The following is a 14,802-nucleotide window of genomic DNA, read 5'->3' as shown; positions in this document are numbered from 1 at the left end:
ATATATGTATTTTTATTGACTTCAGAGAGTAAGGGAAAGGGAGAGAGAGTTAGAAACATCAGTGAGAGAGAATCATTGATCGGCTGCCTTCTACACGCCCCACACTGTGGATCGAGCCCACATGTGCCCTGACCAGGAATCGAACTGTGACCTCCTGGTTTGTAGGTCAATGCTCAAGCACTGAGCTGCTCTGACCTGATGTACCATTTTTTTTTTTTTTTTTACATTGGTGGACATGATATATACTTTTACTGGAAATGCTGTTGCTTTGTGCCCAAGCTTAAGAAATTCTATTTTATCTTGTTTTGTTGTTTTTATAGCATTCCCTCCAGATGTTGCACTTTTTCGAGCTTTTGGCCACATGGCTGTCAGGCTCGATCGGCACAGGCACGGCTCGAAAGCACTTGGGGAGATGTCAGGTCTGACTGGCTCAGACTGACCTCAGAATTTTCCAAACCACCAAAGGCTACCTGTCCCTGGATATTATTTACTGTTCTTTTCCCCAAAGCAGAACATCACTTACACCTGGAGAACGTGTGCAGAGGAGTTTGCCACTCCTCTCACTCTGGCGCATCATTGCCTCTCTGTCACTCACCTGTGTAGGCTTCTTAGCTGGACAGGAGCGGGCTCTCTGTCTTTCCTTACAGCCCACCTCTCTGTTTACACGGGGGTTTGGGGAAACATCTGAACCTTTTTCTCTGGTTTGGACCTTCCACTTTGGTGAGTTGACCTAGCTGCTGAGGTGGGGGTGAGGGAGCTAAGCTTTCATCCCTGTTTAAAAAGCTGCTGGGGGAAAAGATAAAACTTGCAAGTGTAACTGACTTCAAAAACAGATGAGGACGCTGGTGGAGGCGAGAGGTGGAAAGAGGTTCAGAAATAAGGACAAAGACTCTGTCTGTTAACTCTTCCTGAGAACCGCGCATGTGTGTGGGGTCCATGTTCCTTACTTCCCAGACTTTTTCACTTTGTAAAACTGAAACTTTCTATCCATTAAACAAGTCCCCATGTCCCCTTCCCTGCCATTCTGATCTGCCACATACACACCCTTGGGACAATTCAGATTAAACCTGTGACTCTTCCCATGGCTTCTGGATCCCGAGGATGGCCCCCGTGAGACAGGAATAGTCTTTGAGTCGTATATACCTAGCCTCTGAGTGAGGAACCCCTGGAGTCTCCCAGGAAATAGAGTGAGTACTTTGGCTGCTAGCACATGCCTGCCAGCCTAGCTGCCCATGGACGGGGTTTGGAGAGGCCAGGACCAGGGCCGGACCCAGTGAAGTGTGAAGGTCCTCCTGGCTTTGTTACCGTTCTCTCTGCCCTCTTCTGATTTTGATGAGCACAACTTTCCTGCTCCTGATCTCCAGTCTCTCGGACCGTGCACGTCCCCTAATGTGCATGTCATTCCTTGCCTGCCCCTTTCCCCGGTTGCAGGCTCTGACTCAACACGGGATGTCTGGGCTCACAGACTCTTGGGCTGCAGCCTTCCTGGCCTTGCATTTGCCACTATCTCATCTGATCCTCAAGTCCACTCTCTTCCAAGATTCCCATCCCCTCCAAGCCCAGTGGTTTTCCCCTGCTGGTCAGAATTAAGTGCAGAAATACTTTTCTTTTGTCTCCTCGCCTGCCTTTTGAGAGGTGACCTTGTTGGAAAAGAAAGCCCAGAGTTTCCAGAGCTTTCTCTCTGGGCCCAGCGTCTCCACCCTTCATAGTGAGGCCGCTGCTCTCAGAGCCAACCTCAGGCATTTGTATATATGCAGACCCACCACACCTTTTACCAGCGATTCCTGTGCAAGTCACTGCCTCTCCAAGAGGCAGCGTCCCCCCATTGACCCCTGCAGGTGGAGTGCTGCCCTGCATGGTTCTCTGCATACTTTGCTCACTTCCCGTCAGCTGACAAGTGCAAGGCACTGAGGGAAAGAACAAAGGGGGTAATCTTCCTGTTCTCAAAAGTCCTATTATCTGCTTGTTGAAAACAGCCATATGCATGTGAAAAGATGACTAAGTATGCCAGGCAGTAAATGTAAAATGCCATCTAGCTGAATGGGCTACATATCCGACATGAGTTCTGAGGCAAGGCCCCGATCGCTTCCAGCTGTGGTGGCCAAGGCAGCCTCATGGGAGGCGTGCGTGTGAGCCTGGCCCGGGGCAGGCTGCCGCTGGACTGGCAGGGAGGAGGTGATGATGACAGATGGGAGCCACGCCCACCGTAAGGATGAATGAAGAAGTGCGTGCTTTCTAAATGCATTTTTTACAGGTCTCATATAGGTGCCCCGCCTTTCTTATCCCAGTGAAATGGGAGTGCCATCTGGGGGCGATGGTGGGCCAGAGCTGGGCTCTTGCCCGTTGGGGGGAACTGAAGCAGTACATCTGGGTGGATGTGAGGGAGGGTCTTGAATAAGCTGTTTCAAAGTCTAGTGGTGGGTAAGATAGTCAGAACCCGGCTACAGCTGGGTCCATAAATTTATTTCTGAACAAATAATGGTGGGTAAAATTAGCAGACATCTGGAAGAGGCACATATTTCAAAGTTATTTTGGTCTGATCTATAAAGCGCACCATGCGGAATATGATTGGTAGCTGGTCTTAATAAACAGTTAGTGGGTTCTGCCTGCCTGAAATGCAAAACAGATGTATCTTTGTTCTTTTCAACTGACTTTGATGAATAAACTATATGTGACGTCAGGTCCAAGCTATTGGATGTCTGAGTCCGACTCAGAAATATTTTAGAATATAAAAAAGTTTCCATGGTCGACACCGGGAGAACAAAGTGAATTCCAGTCGCATTGCTGTGAGCATTGAAGCAGGTTCAGACATTCAGGGAGGCCTTGGTCCAACACCCCCTTTCGGTATTTGGGGGGCACTGTTTCTCTGCCACACAAGGGCACCCTCCCATTTCACAGCTGTGAGCTCCGAGGGTGTGTGGTTTTCAGCTGTCACTGTGGGGCCTTTTTGATGGTCATTACTATTGTTTTGCTTATTTGTACAAATGTTTCCTAAAAGAGCAAACTAGGATTCTGTAGCCGCGAGCCGGTGTCTGGGGACTGTGTGATGCTCCCCCCGCCCCCGCCCCCTCCCCGCCGGCTGTTTGGTTGTGCCTGATGCGGGATGTTTAATCACTAGCGTCTTGGCTTTGCTGGGCGTTCCTGGCAAGCGGGCCCTCCAGCCAGCCCCGCGCTGTGCTCGGCATCAGGAAACCAGCTCTCTCTGCAGGTGTTTCATCCATAAACAAGCACCAGCCACGGGCTCCTCTTTCTTTTTACGGAAACCCTTTGGAATTTCACTTTCAGATACAAATACTTGGAGCAGTTGGCAGCTGAGGCGCACGAGAAGGAACTGAGAAGCCGGAGCGTGAGCCGGGGCAGAGCTGACCTCTCCTTGGACCTGACCTCATCGGCAGCCCCGGCCGCCCCCGCCCCTCTGAGTCCCGGCCCTTCATCTCTAGACTCACAAGAGGCTCTCCCAGGAGCATCATCCTCCCTGGGAACACCTCAGCATCCGCAAGGTGAGTGCTGGGAGAGGGGAGGGCTCATTAATACCAGAGAGGCTTTTTCTGGGCAGTAGTACCCATTCCTACGTTCAGAAGAATACTGACAGTCAGCTGAGGATAGGCTTAGGGGGAACTGCAGCCTGGGCTGCCACAGGTGCAAGAGGGTGTTCAGACCACTTCCATGAAAGTGAAGATATTGCAAAGAGGGTCAGTGTATGGTCATTGAAAAAAAATTCCGAAGATAAGACTGACTTTGACATCTCATTCTAAATCACAGGGTTTTAACGTAGTTCTCTATCATTTGCATGTTGTTTTTTTATTGGATCTGCCCCATAAAGTGGCCACTTTGAAATGTTCATACCCAAGGGATGGTTGGTCTGGTTTAAATTAAACTGATGGAGAATAAAATTAAGCAGTGCAGGCAAAGAAAAATGTGGACCTCGTGAACATAGGCATTAAATGTCGAAGAAGAAAATAAAAAGGAAAATAGTAAAGATTATTGGCACGTGGCATGGGTGGAGGTGCATGTGTGCAGACAGGCAGGCTGGCCCTGGAAAATTTCCCCGTCGCCTTCGCTTTATTTGGGGGAAAACAAGGACATTGTGCACTGCAGCCTCGGAGCATCAGCTGCTTTCCTGGCTGCTCCGCACATTGTGGGTCCGTTTTCTTTCACTTTAGCAGAGGGGGTGGTTCTGGGCACAGGCGCCTCCATGGGGCCAGCTGGTTAACCCGGCAGCCAGCACCGGTGGGCTTACCAAATATTAGGGCTTGCAGCCTGACAGAGACTGAGCCAACAGAGACAACAGAGACACACAACTCGTAACTCTAGGAGGGTTGCCTAAATGTGGCGTCAAATTTAATTTAAACAAGGCAGGACTCCGTGACCTCAGCAGAACTGTCTGTAACGGAACAGAACTGTCTGTGCAATTCTTCACTGGCTCTCCCGGCCCCCGGCCCCCAGCCGCTCTGCAGGGCAGGCTGGCTGCACCAGGGCTTTGCATCTCGGCCAGTCCTCCTGGTCCCTGAGCCGCAGAAGACCGTCCCAGGCAGATGGCTCAGTCATGGATGAGTAATGTCGGTCTTAAAATGTTGAGACTCTGAGAATCGGGAAAAATGACTGTTCTGTGACAACTCTGTGCTTCCCAAGCCCTGCCTGATATCACTGCTCTGACTGAACTGGCGATATGAAAAACATTTCCCTGCAAAGGAGTTCTGCACTTAATCTTGGGACTTTTCATGCTAATTGTTGTACCTCCAGAAGTTTACAGAATGATTGTCTCAGCTGTGAAATACAGAGAAACCCCAAGCTGAGGGAATTGTCAGTATCTCTAAATAGTCTTTGTCCTCAAAAATTTTAATCTAGTTGATATCTGTGGCAAAAAGAGAGTTCCTTAAGTATTTTGCCCAGTTAGAGTCAAACCGGAGGCTGTTCTAGCCTATGAAAAAGAACATGTTAAACTTCAATAAGGACACAGAAAATACTGTTTTGAGTACATACAATATGCATTTGGAGAACATAAAGTTATTTCAGTATGCTTTCAGAAAGATAAAAAGCAAATGTCAGCCCAGCCAGTGTGGCTGAGTGGTTGAGCATCAACCTATGAACCAGGAGGGTTCATGCCCGGTTTCGGGCTCGATCCCTAGTAGGGGATGTGTAAAGGGTAGCTGATCAATGATTCTCTGTCATCATTGCTCACGTTTCTATCTCTATCTCCCTCTCTAAAATCAATAAAAATATATATTTTTTTAAAAAGCAAATGTCATTTTCCTCTACAAAGAAGAAATTAATAGAGACTGAGCAAATGTTTGACTGAAATCATACAGTAAGAGACCTCTGCCTCTGAAAAAGGAATAGGAACTTGAATTTAGACATAATTACAGATTGATACCATATCATTGTGTGATGTTTGCTTTTTTCTGAGAAAGAAAGCAGTGGCTCTTGTGCAATCTAAAAGAGCTGTCCGTCTCATGTTAAGTAATTTTCACCCAAGTCAGTTGGGACCAGTAGTGTATTCTAACATTCTTGTCCTGATACCTAAGTGAATTATTCCATTGGAAATGATAAGTGTGTGAGGAGAAACAGTATTAGAGAATGGTTTCAGCAAGAACTGCTGATGGTGCCTTCTGACTTGAGGACCTTTGCCCTTAGGCCTAATGCCTTTGGTATTACAGAAAGGATTCCCTCAGCTCAGTTTGTTACTGTTCTTTGAAACATCCTAGCATCCTATTCTTTTTACCAGGTTCCATTTTCTTTTCTTGTTTTCTTTACCTTTGGTTAATCCTCACCCAGGGATATTTTTTTCCATTGATTTTTATAGAGTGGAAAAGATAAATGGGGGAGAGGGGGAGAGAGAGAGAAACACCAATGTGAGAGAGGTGGGAGAGATACCCTCCCTCCCATATGAGCCCTGACTAGGGCTGGAGATCAAACCTGAAAACCAGGTACATCTCCTTGACTGGAAATCAAACCTGTGACCCTTTGGTGCGCTAGTCGACAGTCTATCCACTGAGCTACAGTGGCCAGGGCCCAGTTCCCATTTTCAAATGATCAAAGTAATTTTTTGCTTATCCCTAACATTTACAATATCCCAGTATCTGGAGGAAGAATAAAAAAATATAATCACACATCCAGATGTTTGTCCTGCACCAAACACCTGGCATGATGTGGTCCAAATGTGCCAGGGGTTGACTCGCTTTTTCATTCTTTCACCTTGTGGAATTGTGTGATAATTCTGCCATGCTCTGCCCCTTCCTCCCAAATACTACTAGTTAATACCTTGTGCATCTGAGTACATAATGGGGAGGCTAGCATCCATCTCTTACCAAGTCTCAAAAAGGTGCTGGCACCCTGCTGGGAGTACAGCTATTGTTTTGGCGCTCAGCCCAGCCATTTCTCAGGGCATCATGGTATCACAGTATTTGTGGTGGTGTTCTCTCCAGTATCTGCAATATCATGGCCTACATTTCAGAATTCTATTTACAAAAAGATGTATATTTCTTATCGAATTCTGTGTACCTCGGGATTAAAGAGCACTTCCTGGGTTCTTTTGTTAAAACTCTTTACTCAGATTCTGGACACCTTTTAATAGCAAAAGATATGAAAATACCAAAAGCTTCTTTACCTTTTCTCTTACAAAATATGTCTTTAAAGAGGGAAGGGCTAATGGTAAAACACCCAAAGCATTGTGTGCTATCTAGTGAGATCTGTCAGCCCCAAACTCTCCCAGCTAAATCGCTGTAACTTGTATGAATTGTGCCACTACCCCCACCCTCAGGTCAGTGTGTGCTTGAATTGTTTTTCCATCTGGCCCTCTTGTGGCTCATGGCGGATGTTTGTCCCAATACTGCCTAGAATTTAGTGGTGCTGGCCTGAATATTTTTTTCTCTGTGTGAAACTATCAGGCCCAAGTGAGGAAGAAACACATACATGTGTTCTCATTTGCATTGTGCTCTAATTGACAGAAACAATCAGCCCAAAATTTAGGTAAACATGGAAGAGCCTATCTCTTCACCCATTGCTTTATTTATATTTTCCTTATTTTCCCTGAGCTCTGGTGGTATACATCAGAATATCTATCTAATAAATTTATTTTCTATTATTTCAAAAAACTCACAGATGACTCTAGGAACAAGTAAATTATTCTCATAAACCAGAGAAAAAATGCAGCATTCTTATTGGGATAGAGTTCTTTGATATGACTCTTGAGGAAATTACCCTGAGGATTAAAACTAATCCATGTACCCACAAGTGAAATCAACATAGCAAGGTAACCTTTTATCCCAGCAGGTGTTAGATCTAGGTAACCTATCTCATGGAAATAGTGGGGAAAAGCTCTCATTTCAAAACCAGGCATTGATGGTGGTCTCTGCATGGTGTCCCAGGGTTGAACTACCTCCTTGGAAACTAGAACTGTGTTCCTTCCTTGCTCCTTGGCGCACACACCTGAGTCCCTCCTGAAACTAGACAGAGACAGATGGCCTTTCCTGGTAGAAAGAAGCTGCTATCAAGTGTTTATAAGTATCTTTCACCTACTAGTGACACCATGAAAGCATGTATAATGGCTAGATTATTTTTCTTAGTTTTAGTTTAGTGCTCTACAGGGTGGGGCAAATGTAGGTTTACAGTTGAGTACACGAAACAGTTTTTTCTTGCATTATTATTTATTAATTATTGTATTATTTTCCATTTGAAAATAATAAACTGTAAACCTACTTTGCTCCACTCATATATTGCACACAGAAATAATACTTTGGAGATGCTTTTGAAAATTTTACTACACTATATTAATTTTTTTATCTGTATTGTTGAGAGTATGACAGATGTTCCCCATTTTTTCCCCTGTTGCCCCCATCCACTTGGTTCCTGCCCCACTTTGGGCCTTCACCACACTATTGTCTATGTCCATGGATTATGCAAATATGCATATAAATTCTTTGGTTACTAGTAATCACTCCCTACCCCTCCACCACCACCCGCCCCACTTACCTCTGAGATCCGTCAGGGAAAAATATATTCAACACTAGTTTCTACCTATCATTGGATTTCTAGATATTTCCAAATATCTCATTGTTTGGCCATTGGAGATATAAACCATGATGTATATGGCCATGTCTTACTCACCAGCATTCACCTGGAGGCATTCACAGAAATTGTTGACATGGTATGCTGATATTTTCTCTTAGATATTCTAGTGTTGAAAGTACTAGTCAATAGGACAATGCCTCTAACCTCCTGATCTTCACATCCATAAATAAAATAGAGACATACTAGTGACCCGGTGCACGAAATTCGTGCACATTAAAAGGGGATTAATTAGAGGAAATAATTTAATATTGCTATTTGCCCTTTTTCTATAATAGAAGTGTTAGATATGAAAGAAAATTAGTAAAATGTATATGAAAACCTTCCTCCTGTCAGAGTCTGGGGCTCACCACGGGACCCAGAGTCAAGTCCCCACTCACCCACATGCACCTCAAAATCGTGTGAGACCCAGACCCGGCCAGCCTCCCCCCCCGCATTGGGCTAGATCCAGACCCGGCCAGTCCCACCTGGCCAGGTGCCAGGACGGGGGGTGTGGCCTGAGGTCCCCCGAGCCAGACCTGGGGAGAGGGCGTGCCTTGAGGTCCTCTGTCAAGCCCTGCCAGGTGGGGGACACAGCCTGAGATACCCTGTCAAGCCCCCTGGGTGGGGGGCATGGCCTGAGGTCCCTTTCAAGCCCCACCAGGTTGGGGGGCCGCAGCCTCAGGTCCCCCATCAAGCCCTGCTGGGCGGGGGCGTGGCCTGAGTTCCCCTGACCCAGCACTGGGGGTACACCTTGAGGTCCCCTGTCAAGCCCCGCTGGGTGGGGGGCATGGCCTGAGGTCCCCTGTCAAGCCCAGCCAGGCAGGAGGGTGCAGCCTCAGGTCCCCTGGCCCGGTGCTGGGGCGGGGGGCATGGCCTGAGGTCCCCTGTCAAGCCCCACCTGGTGGGGGGAGTGGCCTGAGGTCCCCCGGCCTGGTGCTAGGGCAGGGGGAGCAGCATGAGGTCCCCTAGCCTAGCACCAGGACGGGAAGCGCACCTTGAGGTCCCCTGTCAAGCTCTGCCGGGTAGGGGCACGGCCTGAGGCCCCCTGTCAAGCCCTTCCAGGTGGGGGGTGAGGCCTGAGGTCCCCCTGCCTGGCACTGGGGTGGAGGGAGCAGCCTGAGGTCCCCTAGCCCAGCACCAGGATGGGAAGAGCACCTTGAGGTCCCCTCTCAAGCCCCATGGGGGCGGGGGAGGGCGTAGCCTCAGGTCCCCTGGCCTGGCACTGGGGTGGGGAGTGTGGCCTGAGGTCCCCTAGCCTGACGCCAGGGTGGGGGCCACGGCCTGAGGTCACCTGTCAAGCCCCACAGGGGCGGGGGAGGGCATAGCCTCAGGTCCCTGCTGATTGCTCGTTAAGGCTTCTTAAGGGAACTTGGCCTCAGCTGTGGGTGCAGCCATCTTTGTGATGAAGTGATGGTCAATTAGCATATCCCCTCTTTATTAGATAGAATACCTATATCATGAAATGTTCAATTTGTTTAAATAATAATCATTTTTCATGTAGGTATCATTCATCATCATGGCTGTTGTTACCAGTCATTGAGCATCTTGGTCACTTTTGTTGTGTGACATGTTTTGAGTCTCCTTCAGGCATAGACACTCTTCTAAGTTACCTAATCCACATGGCAGATATCAGAGACATCTGGTATCTTATTTCCAGTTCGCACAGTAGCAGCAAAATATCATCAATCATCAGCCCAATGCATGCTAGTTCCTTTGCATAAAGATTTGGACACCTCCAGTCCCTTATTTCATGAATTGGCAGGAAACTAGATTCCTTGTGGTTCTGTGACTCAGGGCTGCCACACCTCCCCATACCTCATCTTACTGCTACTACTTGATGCCACTTGGTCAATTAAACAAAATCTCTCAGGAACTCTACCCAAGGCTAAGGCCCTGCCTGCTACACCTGCTTTGGAGTTCTTTTTGAGAGCCTTTATAATCATTAGATTTTTTTTTATGGCCTTGCCATTTCATTCTCTCTAAACATGGAAAAAGGAAAGCCTTCCCATCTTTCCTCCTATAGAGAACATTTGCCTGCAGTGCGTTTCCTTGCACCATATGTTAGACCATTAAATAGTCTTGAGTTCTTTTTTAAAAAAATATGTTTTTATTGATTTTAGAGAGAGGAAGGGAATGGGAGAGAGAGACAGAAATATTAATGAGAGAAAAGCATGGATCGGCTGCCTCCTACACAACCCAAACATGTGCCCTGACCAGAAATCAAACTGGTGACCTCTGGGTTCATGGGTAGATGCTCAACCAATGAGCCACACCAACCAGGCAGTCTTGAATCCTTTTGATGTACACAAATTATGAATCTTACTTAAGTATACTTAAGTAAAGACAAAGCAAATAATGGCATTGGGAAAGTTGTTAAAGAAGGTTATCATGTGATCAACATAACTTTACAGATAGCAATCAGGTATCAAAATCTGTGAAGGGTCTAAGACTTTACCATATTTGGTAAGCTAGTAAGTTAGCCTGCCACAATTTCATGGATGTTGTTGGCAGAAGACATGAAACTTCTGGATCAGAGACAAATAACTTAATTGCTTATAACAACAATAGTAGCCAGAGTATCAGCATCTGTGCCATTTTCCAAGCCCCAGTTCCCACAAGGTGATATGTACAGGCACAAGTGGTGCCTGAATGCACACAAAGAGAAAACCTGAGCTTAGGGATTCCATCTCTGAGAGTGGGCAGTTAGCATGCCTTCCCTTTGCCCCAGAGAAAGACATTGTCTTTTACACCATGGGCAATAAACCTGCCCTGTGTTGTAGTGGGAGACACTATCTCTGTCTTCCAAGGCTGTTTGCACACATCCTTTGAAAGATAGTCCAGAGCCGAAACCGGTTTGGCTCAGTGGATAGAGCGTCGGCCTGCGGACTGAAAGGTCCCAGGTTCGATTCCGGTCAAGGGCATGTACCTTGGTTGCGGGCATGTCCCCAGTGGGGGGTGTGCAGGAGGCAGCTGATCGATGTTTCTCTCTCATCGATGTTTCTAACTCTCTATCCCTCTTCCTTCCTCTCTGTAAAAAATCAATAAAATATATATTTAAAAAAAAAAAAAAAGAAAGATAGTCCAGAGCAGTGGTCGGCAAACTCATTAGTCAACAGAGCCAAATATCATCAGTACAACAATTGAAATTTCTTTTGAGAGCCGAAAACTGACTTCTGCGCATGGGCCACGAAGTTTCAATCACACTGTACGTGCGCGCCCACACGTGGTATTTTGTGGAAGAGCCACACTCAAGTGGCCAAAGAGCCGCATGTGGCTCGCGAGTCACAGTTTGCCGACCACTGGTCCAGAGCAAAGGCTATCAGTGCCTCTGCTTGCAGGACTGCAGAACACAAGAGACCCTTGGAGAATTGTTTCTAAGTGCTGGATTATAATGGTTTTGAACCAACCTTTATAATCAAATTTGCATCCTAAAATCTGTTTAATGTAAATAAAAAAATTAAGGTTTTGAATAGTAATTAGCTTGTTTGTTCTTGACATAGCAAAAGAGGATCAGGAGCTCCAAGACCCAGTCTGCACCAGGCTCTCGGTGTGGGCGGTGGGGGAGGCGGGTGAATGGGTTTTTCTGCACCTAGAGGTGCTAACAGGGAATCCAGAAAGACATCAGTGCTTTGCATTCCAGGTGGGAGCCTTGGGAAAATGCTCCAGGTGCAGTGAGGAGGCTTCCACAGGTAGGGACAATGAGCATTCTTAATCAGGTGGTACTTTGAATTTTCAGTCAGTGACTGAGACTGGGAAATAGCAAAAAGGAATAACTCTCTGGTTCCTTACATAAAAATGAAGAACTCGCTGGTTCCTTTTAGAGTCTTTATCTGTGGTCAGGACCTTGATCACCACTCTGCCACCTTCACCACTCCTCTTTTCCATCTAGCACCCCTATCTTCCCATCACCAACCTCCGTAAGATATTTGTACTAAATGATACAATGCCTGCTGTGTGGGGCAACATAATCACACAGTGGTTTTTTAGTCCCTAAAAGTATGCTGTTTCAAGAGAATCCCTGGAATGCATCGTATCTGCCTCTGAGCATGGCAAGAATCTTTGGAGCCTTCTGAAACTGGAACATCTTCTGAGAAAGCTCCTCCACTAGATACAGTGAGAAGTTTTAGTAGATTTTTGTTGACTTTCTAGGTCCAGCATCTCTGGATTCCTGTGTATCCCACTGATAATCTTGAGATTCAGTGTTTTAATTGACTTTCATGTCTTCTACACTTTTATTATTATTTTCTCATCATTTTATTTCAATCTTCTTACTGTTTTTCTATCTGCCCCCTAAGTGTCCAGTTTTTTCCAAGGTTCCTTCTCCAGCAACCCTCTATTTTCACGCCACACCCTATGGCTATGACCTTGGATCCCTACCTGTGAATCTTAACTACCTACCAGGTGCTAAAATTGCTAGGTCTGCATCTTCAGCCTTGGCCGTCTTGAGCTCAGGAAGCATGTATCCAGCCTTTTTAGACATCAACATGTGAATGCTCCTCAGATACTGCAGACTTAATGGGTGTCAGACATTCAGATGGGAGATGTCATCTATCTCTCACCCATAAAATTTCAACCTTCAAACCTACTTGTATCTTCTAGTCCTCATCTGGTTAAGACCATCTTTCTTGGCCTAGTCATTTAAGCTGGAAGCATACATGTAATTTTTTACTCTTCTTTCAATGTTCTTCCCTTTATCCAGTCAATCACCAAGTGTTTTTGTGCTCCTTTCTCTCTTCCCTATCTTTCTATCACCAATGCATTAATCCAAGTCTTAGCCATCTCTGATCTGGTTCTAATAGATCTTACATCTTCTAGGTTTGTTTTAGCAACTCAATCAAAAAAGTCATTATCTATACCTTATTCTTAAAATCTTCCAGTGGTTCTCCATTATCTACAACATAAAGTTAAGACCTTAACTATTGGTCATCTAGTCCCTACAACCAGGCTTTTACCACCACAACCACCCCCGCATGTCATGTTCCATCAACACCAAAGTGCTATCAGTACCTGGAAGGTGCCGTGTTCTCTCAGGTATGCCTCTGTGCCTGACTGCCCTCTTCCACTGGGTGCCACTGGGCTTTTATTTATCTAGTTAAAGCATCTTCTATTCTATAAAGCATTATTTGTTTCCTCTTCTGTGTTTCCCTTCAGCTTGTGTGCCCCTAAAATACAGGGCTTATCTCATTTCATATCCAATCGTTCTTCCTCCTCATCTGTGGGTTCCTCAGAGGAGGACCCATGCTTGCACTCACCTTTGTTATCCCCCAATTCTTGGAGCATTTAATGATTGTTTTATGAGCTGATGAATGAATAAACAACATGAAAAAAGAAAGCAGACACATTAATCAACAGAGACAGCTGTTTCCCCTGTAATATTTTTTACACAGACCATGATAGAGAACACATCTTTGACTATATAGGCCACTCTGTAAAAATGAAGAAATGATGGTGGCCTACTATAGAGAGCAAACTTTTACAAAATTGACATAATGTATGAGGGCTATTTCTTTCTGAGATCAAACTCTAAAAAAGAGAGAAAATTCAGAGAATGATCCTCAACAAATTTATAATTAAAATAATTATTCAACTGCCCTTATTTTAACTGAAATTTTCTCCATTTCTTTGTGAACAAATTTGTTAACAAGCGCAAATAAACTGAATCATTGATTAGTGGAAAGCCACATCCATTAGTGAGTAGATGTAAGTGAGAGAGGCTCAACCTTTTGCAATGAGAATTTAAATGTGGATTTCTAGTTTTACCCCAATCTCAGGCTAGCTGGTTCTGCTTAGGCTTGGTCATACTCTACTGGGAGGAAGAGCTAATATTTTCCTTATATTAATTGTTTTGATATTATAATATCTGTTGACTCTGACTTAAGAGACCACTTTGATTTGAAAAATATTTTAAGGAAGACAGTTTTTCACATCTGACTTCTTTGTGCCTAGCACAGTGCCTGGCCCATGAAAAGTCTAAATCAATATTTATGGAATGAATGAGGTTTCTACTAATCACATTAGAACATCTAATTAACAGTAACTCTATCTTGCTCAACCTGAAAAAATATGAATTAGGGAAAAAAATACTCAAATTCAATCAATTTATTTGCTAGCTGTTATTATTTAGGACTATCCATTTTAATGCTAATATATCTCTTCCAAAATAGCATTTTTTTGTGTTGACATCTTTGATGTTTCTGTCTGGGGCTTAACAAGAGCTATAGGTGCTGTTGAAATGCGTTGCCAGTTTGAAGTTACGCTTGTCTCCCAGTTTGCTCTTATAAGAAAACTAGAGGCCTGGTGCATGAAAATTTATGCACTGGAGGGGGTGGTCCCTCAGCCTGGCCTTCCCCCTCTCACAGTCCAGGAGCCCTCAGGCGTGGGAGGCAACCTGGCCATCAGGGGAAGGCAATGCCCCATAACACCTCTGCTGCTGCCACTGCCAGCAGTGCAAGCCTTGGCCGGCCCTGTTATCTAAGCCTCGGGCGGCCCTGGGCAGCTGGGCAGCTGCCATCTGAGGCTTGCCTGTGCCTCGGGCCAGCCCTGGGCGGCTGAGGGGCTGATGGGACTGGGGAACTCCGGAGGCAGGCACACCGGTGGGGCTGAGGGGACTGGGCGCTGCCATCTTGTGGCTGTGGGCACTGCCATCTTTGAGGGCATGACAGTCAATTAGCATATTCCCTCCTTATTGGCTGTGGGCGCTGCCATCTTTGAGGGCAGGGCAGTCAATTAGCTTATTCCCTCCTTATTGGCTGT

The 14,802-nt window shown here is 45.8% G+C and overlaps 1 protein-coding gene across 7 annotated transcripts in view; it reads left to right on the top strand.

Moving 5' to 3' along the window:
* Positions 1-14,802, top strand: part of FHOD3 (formin homology 2 domain containing 3) — a 402,086-nt gene that overhangs the window by 324,978 nt on the left and 62,306 nt on the right. For all 7 annotated transcript variants that reach the window (XM_080686376.1, XM_080686375.1, XM_080686374.1 and 4 more), the window contains one exon: positions 3,286-3,500. In XM_080686376.1, coding sequence (XP_080542502.1) covers positions 3,286-3,500 — 215 coding nt within the window. The remainder of the gene's footprint in view (positions 1-3,285; positions 3,501-14,802) is intronic.

Source organism: Plecotus auritus (genome assembly GCF_963455305.1).
Source record: "Plecotus auritus genome assembly, chromosome: 8".
NCBI lineage: Eukaryota > Metazoa > Chordata > Mammalia > Chiroptera > Vespertilionidae > Plecotus > Plecotus auritus.
The sequence above is the reverse complement of the archived record's forward strand: the minus strand, read 5'-3'. Positions and strand labels throughout refer to the sequence as shown.